The following is a 7,446-nucleotide window of genomic DNA, read 5'->3' on the forward strand; positions in this document are numbered from 1 at the left end:
TCAGGAGACAAGAGTAAGGTCAGGACGTTGGATGATGATCACCACTCCACCTCGTACCCCAACTTCCTAGCTCATCACAAAAGTACTGGATGGAGCACCATCACCATCATCCCAGAGAACACAGTTCTCACTGCTCCACAGCTCAATGCTGGAGGGGGGGGGGTCTTTGTACCCCTCCTTTGTAGCCCACTTTATTTGATGAAATATAACTGTTTGAGTTCTATTCCAGTGGCAATTAGAAGGGGTGTCCACAAACATTTGGATATACAGTGTATATGTCTGCCACACACTCACACACACACAGTTACACACACTCAGACAGACAGACAGACAGATGTAACATGATCCACGACAAAAAACACGACTTGAAAAAACTTTTTTTTTTTATTCTGAAATGACTGATTTCGTTTGTGCCCATGTCAAATTTTTTCCTTTCTTTTCTTGGTTTGTTAATGACATCAGTTTCCAAAAAAAAAAAATCTAATTAATTATGACAAGTAAATAAACATTGCTGTAAAAAACATTCTTGGGTTTTTATGTTTTTCAATTCAAATGACCAAAAGGAAGGCTACACTCAGAGAAATGGCTGCTCCACAGCTGGGCTGAGTGACAGCAACGCAGCCCGTCAAACTGCTCGCAGGGCTGGATGCTGTCCTCAATCTCACCACCCACCTGGAGACTAAGTGAGTCACAGTGCAGTGTCTGCAAACACATACACACATACACACATAAGCATACATCCAATGATGCCCCTCTCTCCATGGGAGATCGAGGCCGTAAACACAGTGGCCTGTATTAGGGAAGTAGCCAGGGAGTGAGATTAAAAAAAAGAGGAATTAAAAAAAACAAAACAAAAAAAAACAGTGAGATGAAAGAAACTGCAGTTGACTGGAGACGAGATCTAGCCTTGTCCAATCAAAAGTCAAGAGAGCCTCTTCTCACATCACGGGTTCGAATGAGTCCAATTCCAGTTGTCGTACAAAAAACACAGCCACCCCTGAAGGAAACGTGGTCCGCACTCGCAGCCCGGCTGAGATGAGAGTGAGATGATGCACAGTACAGCAGATAAATCAACCATGACCACACTGGAGAAGGACTGAAGTGTTTGTGTGTGTGTGTGTGTGTGTGTGTGTGTGTGTGTGTGTGTGTGTGTGTATACAGATTTATATATGTGTATGTTTTATGCGTACGTGTGTGTACAAGTGTGTGTTGGTGTACATGTGTTTGAGGAGGTGCATGAGATGAAGTCTTCCCCTTCCTTTTCACCCAGATTTGATGATCCCCACCCCATTCCTCTGTGTGTGCCCTGCTAGGCTCTATTCCGCCTGGGCGTCGTAGTTGGCACCGCCAGCCTTCTTCAGCTCGTTGCGGATGTAGTCTTCCTCCAGCTCTCGAATATCGCTGACCATGAACTCCTTAGCAAAGTTCTGCAAGTAGAGAGGAGGCTCAGATCACAACCATATGTCACATGGTAACAGAATCATGTACACTATATTGACAAAAGTATTGGGACACCTGCTCATTCATTGTTTCTTCTGCAATCAAGGGAGTTTATCCTGCTTGGAGTAACAACTGTGTCTCAACTGTGCAGGGAAGAAGGCTTTCTACTAGATTGTGGAGCACTGACATGAGGATTTGATTGCATTCAGCGTCAAGAGCGTTATTAAGGTCAGGATGCGCGAAGATGATCACCACCCTACCTCAACCCAGTACTGAATGAAGCACCAGAGATCACTCCAAAGAACACTGTTCCACTGCTCCACAGCTCAATGCTGGGGGGGGGGGGGGGGGGGGGGTGGCTTTATACCCCTCTAGACCACGCCTGGCATTAGGCAGCATGCCAATAGGTTCATGTTGTTCATCTGCTCCAGAAAGTCCTGCACTGTAAACACTTCTCTACAAGGACTAGACAAACTATGTGTGTGTGCAATGTGTTGCTTAAAAGCAGACAAATGCGTTCATCAAGGGGTGTCCACAAACATTTGGACATATAGTGCATGTATATGTCTTGAAGCAGGAAGCGTTTTAATGTAAGTACAGACACAGTGAAGGTGATCTTCCTATGGGGGCATGGCAGACTCACCTGAACGACATCTTTCACCAGTGTTTTGTCCGTGCTGATCTTGGCCCTCTGCAGGCCACTCACGTTCTCCCCAATCCAGGTGATGAGGGTGAACTTAGCCCGTTTGCTCATGGCATCGCCTGTCGTGATCCTCACAAAACCAAACAGGCGGACGTCATCTGAAAGACAAGGAGAAGGTAAGCAAATCTTAAGCAACGGGGCAGGCTATGAACACATGCAAGAACGGCTGCCCAACTGTCTTGAAGACGTGACGGAATGCAGGGCAATTAGACGGTGCCGTAGTTGTAGCCTTTTCTTATTTATGGCCTTGGGCAATAAAGAGCTGTGAATGGAGCAGGTAGATCTGCAGGTTCTGTTGATAATAACACATTGCGTAAACAGTGGAGGAGGCAGAGTAACTGAGGTAATTTAGAAGTGTAATAAGCATGAACCCGGGCGCACTGCTGGCTGCTGAAAGAGACAAATCTTTGGCTGCGTACCAAGCTCAAAACAAGGGAACAGTGAGGTATTCAGGTCAACCAACTGAATTAAGAAGAGAATTAGGAGCGTGACAGTTTTTCTGAGTTATGCTCATTTCTCTTTTGTGCTCCTGTGTACACATATACACACAAAACAGACACATCTGTTGACTATTGGGCTCCTCAACTGGGAACAACTGCATTGCAGTGGCTCTGGGATGCAGTTCAGGAAAAAAGTTCAAATCCTCTCAGTCCTACAGAGGAAATCTCCGCCCACTGCTTTCCCTGACCTCTCTGATGCCATTATTCATGACCTGCTCAATTGAACTGCTCCTTTCACTGCAGTCTAGCTTACTGAACAGCCAGTCTGTATATGGACAAAAGTTTAGGGACACATGCTCATCCATAGTTTCTTCTGAAATCAAGAGTATTGAAAAGAGTGTACCCTGCTTTTGCTGGAGTAACCAGTCGTCTCTACTGTCCAGGGAAGAAGGCTTTCTATTAGACTTTGAAGTATTGCTGCAAGGATTTGATTGCATGCAGCGACAAGAGCGTTAGTTAGTGAGGTCAGGATGTTGGATAATGATCACCATCCCACCAAAAGTTCAATGCTGGAGGCTTTATTCCACTCAAGGTGCCAATAGGTTCATCAATATGTTTATCTGCTCCAGAGGGTCCTATTCTTTAGGCAATACTTCTGTACAGGCACTTGTACATGCACATTTGCACATCTGTGTCAGGAACGGGTGCAACTTAAAGTGTCGGAATGCATATATTCGAAGGGGTGTCCACAAATATTTGGACAAACAGTGCATCAGTGTTACGTTAATGTTATTTTTTTTTTTTGTTGTGAATGGGTAGGCTATACGCATTTATTATTAAGCTGACGCAACATCTGCAGTAGAATAGTGTCACAACAGATAGAGCTTAGAGCTTCGTGTAACAGAGCAGAAATGAACCATGAAAAGTGTGTTCAGCTCACAGCCACTCTTCTCAACGTCTTGCTTTGCACTGACCTGTGCCTGTGGATGCAGGGTCACTGTTTACAAGAAAGAAGAAGAAGGGAAGAAAAAAAAAAAAAAAAAAAAAGAACTGACCGGCTGCTCTTGCCAAGAAGCATTCAGGCCTCGGTGAGCCACCCTGGCACCACTTCCCACTGCAGTACATCAGACATTAAACGCCGTTGTTCATTAACCAGGTTTAATGTTAACAAGCTTAGCAGTCCCAAAATAGGTCACTGGTGTCGCTTTTTAAAGAGCTTGTTACATTGAGTGGTCATGCTATCAGATTACGTTGAATGTTGGACAAATCGAACCCCCCCCCCCTCCCTCCCCCCCTCCCCCTTTTACACTCTAGGGATTTTTTATTTTTATTTTTTTTAATACATGAAAACCACTTGGTTGGTCTCTTTTCAATGGTAGGTGCAATTATTATTTTTTTTAATCAACTGTGGTTAGCACTACCTGTAGGTCCCGTAATTACGGCTGAGCTCTGTTGGGCTGAGCTCTGTTGGGCTGAGCTCTGTTGGGCTGAGCTCTGTTGGGCTGAGCTCTGTTGGGCTGAGCTCTGTTGGGCTGAGCTCTGTTGGGCTGAACTCTGTTGGGCTGAACTCTGTTGGGCTGAACTCTGTTGGGCTGAACTCTGTTGGGCTGAACTCTGTTGGGCTGAACTCTCTAGAACGGCCTGAACTGGCCATGCTGATGTTCATGTTCTCCACTTAGACGATGGAACTGATAACTTCCAATTGTTCTGAGATCTTTTAAAACCTCTTCCAAAGGCCTTAGAGAGCTCTCTTGATCTGGCTGTAATGGTGATCTTCAACAATCAAGAGCAGACCAGTCTAAAGGTCTGAGATTTGAAAAAAGACAGTATCCTCTAGCATCCTCTTAAACCATGTTCTGGTCATCTGCAGCTGACGTTCTGCAGCTGCATCTAATTTTAGGCATTTTAAGTATTACTAATTGCAGGGGGTTCCTCCATCTCAATATTCTCAAGACCCGATATTTTAATTTTTCATTTAAAAATAAATAAATAAATAAATGCAAAGGTTTAAGTGACATCCTATTGTAGATTAACAAGAATGATCATCACCAAAAGTGGGAAACACGCCTTTCCTGGCATGATCATTCTCTGAAATGGTTCCTGTTGCATTTCCTTCATGCTGGTTTAGGCCTTTCCCACTTCTACTTCCTTCTACTTCTAAAGTGCCACAGTTCTGAAAAGTACTCTGAAAAGCTCTTCCCCCGCTGTCTGCTTCAGGCAGCCTGCATTCTTACGCTGACGCTGCACCAGCATGTCCCTAGATCAACAGTGGAACTATGATGATGCAGCGAAAAAGAGAAACGCAAAGATTTTAACCCCTCCAGCTGTCCTGTGACGCTCGGCCGCAAGACGCGCAAGCCGACCAGTCTCGGGAATCATAAACGCCCAGCACAGTATCACACAAATGCCAATATTTGCCAAGGCTACAGCATACAGCAGAAAGACAAACCCTTGAGCACATCTTCCTAGCAGCAGATGCCATTGTTATGCTGAACCTTATCAATCTCCTCCTGAACAAAGGTCTGGAAGTCTAACTATCTGCACCTAATCAATGGCACTCAATCAGTTATCTAGGCCACATACATTGTTCTAGGCCAGTGTTTCCCAATCCTGCTCCTGTGATCCCCTTGCACTGCACATTTTAATGCCCCCCCCTGCTCTGAAACACTCATTCCAGCCTCAGGAAGGGTTTGGTAACCAGCAAATGAGTCGAGTCAGTTGTTTCAGAGCATGTTAAACACCAACAGCACTGCAATAAGCAGGAAGTCCAGGGTAAGGGCTGAAAAACACTGATAAAGCCAAGTTTGTGTGAAGCCAGCTGATCACATTTAGGCCTAATTTAGGCTCTGTACCATCAGAACCTGGATTAGTGAACAGAACACGTCACTAAAAGCAGAATGGCTCAGTTATTCAAATCAAAGTGAGTTTCAGTGGCCTGTAGGTATGCTTCTGCAGCACTGTGCTCTGTGCTCTTTTTTTTTTTTTGGACACACCACACCCAGATCCAGCAGCTTGCTAATGGGGGGTGGGCGGAGGAGGTAGTGATATCATGCTCTCTCTCTAAGGGCTGGCTCCTCTCTAGACTTACGGATTACGTCCGATTTAGTCAATTATGTGGACGTAACCTCAAAAGTTTGCAACACACTTGAAAGCTGCACAGGTTCCAGCAAGAAGCCACTGCTCATACTGATGTAACTGAATGGATGAAGCGCATAAGCATATAAGGTAGCCTGCTCATTACGTCTGCTTGGGAAGTTGAGACGCTTGCGGTCGGCGGTCTACGAAGTGTGACACTGATGCTGTGACGTGAGCACAGTCCTGGAAACCAGAGGCACCCTCTAACGAAATAATGAGCTGGAGTTTAGGTGTTCGATAGGGTGCACAAACCGAGGAGTATTTGGCACAGATGAAGATAAAATAAGGACGGCTGAAGCAGTGGTGTTGGGTTTCAGCTGATGCTTCCTATTACATGAGCAGCTGCAAACGAGAGTCTGGGGCTTACCTGTGCATTGACTTTTGAAGTCTGCATAGTCGGTTCCGTGTCCTGAAGGAACAATCATGGAGCCTTCATACTTAAAAGCTGCCCTGGAAGATTAAAGCACAAAAGACAGGCATGTTCATTCAAAGGTTCCCAATCCAGGCCCGGTTTCCCCAGACATGGGTTAAGCCTAGTCTAGTCTAGTCTGGCATTAAAAGGAAATTCAGTGGAAATTCCTCCAGAGGCTTTTCCAGAAGCTTAATGCAGGTCTAGGAACCCGGCCCATTCATTGTTATCTCCTAAACCAGCTACCATAAAAGACCATACAAAGACAGACCTGGGTTCAAGCATTTTTTTTTATTATTATTTATTTATTTATTTATTTATTTTGATCACCTAAACTAAATTTTAAAAAAAAATCAATGAAATGAGTCTGTCAACCTGACAGACAGCTGGGGAAGGTCTCTCTCTGGACGTCTGATCACTGAAACCAAGCTCAATCTCTCTCACTCACCAGTTAATGTCTGAGTTATCGTCCCGGACGAGGTTGTAGGCTTCTCTGCAAGCCTCTTTGTCGATCCTCGTTGCCATTTTGACGGTCGCCGAGCTGAGGGAGGAATAAAACGAGGGAGGTGAAAATACAGACGGTCGTAAATGGGTGTAACAGCTTGAAAGGGCTGGTTAAATCCTCAGCTACGGTGCAGCAGGGCGGCGATGCTGGCGGCGGCTGCGGGGAGTCTGTGCTCAGCTGCGGGCTACAGGGAAAGAGGCGCCTCTCGCTGCTCGATTCATTTCCTACTGCCGGTTTTTGGGCGTTGGTGATATTTGTCAGTCATGTTGCTGTTCGAATGAATCTGGGTGCTCTGTAGCAGGGCTCACCTCCTCCTAATGGCCAAGCAGGGGATTCTGCTAAATTAAATCCACCCATTCCTTTGTGTGTGTGTGTGTGTGTGTGTGTGTGTGTGTGCTGAGCGAGATCTTCTGCCATCTTGTGGATCGTGGTTGCCATCATTACTCATTATACCTGTGTACCTTTGACCAATGCAGGGTTATAACCTCTACAGTACCGCTATAATACTGATTTACCATTATAGATAACTAGTTAGAGGCCATGGACCGTTTATAAACATTGAGGAGCCCAAACATTAATAAATACTTGACTAACTGTTCAGATAAAATGTAGATAGATATATAATTAATAACACTATTTAGCTAATTAACTGTTGAAGAAATTAACAAAGTAAAATTTATGTTAATAAATGTTAATAAAATAAAAATGTTAAAAAACAATTCCTGTGTTTTGCTAAGTGGTTGCTATGGTAACTAGCCTAGTTAGTTAGCTAGAGAGGCCATGGACCGTTTATAAACAGCCTAAACATTAATAA

At 44.7% G+C, this 7,446-nt stretch overlaps 1 protein-coding gene across 1 annotated transcript; it reads right to left on the reverse strand.

Annotated features, from left to right (window-relative positions):
- Nucleotides 1–365: 365 nt before the first annotated feature.
- On the reverse strand, nucleotides 366–6,957 carry cotl1 (coactosin-like F-actin binding protein 1). Its single transcript, XM_072695601.1, has 4 exons — nucleotides 6,576–6,957; nucleotides 6,086–6,168; nucleotides 2,084–2,241; nucleotides 366–1,427 (listed from the first exon to the last, which is right to left on the reverse strand). Exons 1-4 carry the CDS (start codon nucleotides 6,650–6,652, stop codon nucleotides 1,317–1,319), a joined length of 429 nt encoding a protein of 142 aa, XP_072551702.1. The 5' UTR covers nucleotides 6,653–6,957; the 3' UTR covers nucleotides 366–1,316.
- Between the last annotated feature and the right edge of the window lie 489 nt (nucleotides 6,958–7,446).

The sequence above is a fragment of the Salminus brasiliensis genome, chromosome 13 (genome assembly GCF_030463535.1).
Source record: "Salminus brasiliensis chromosome 13, fSalBra1.hap2, whole genome shotgun sequence".
Classification (NCBI taxonomy): domain Eukaryota; kingdom Metazoa; phylum Chordata; class Actinopteri; order Characiformes; family Bryconidae; genus Salminus; species Salminus brasiliensis.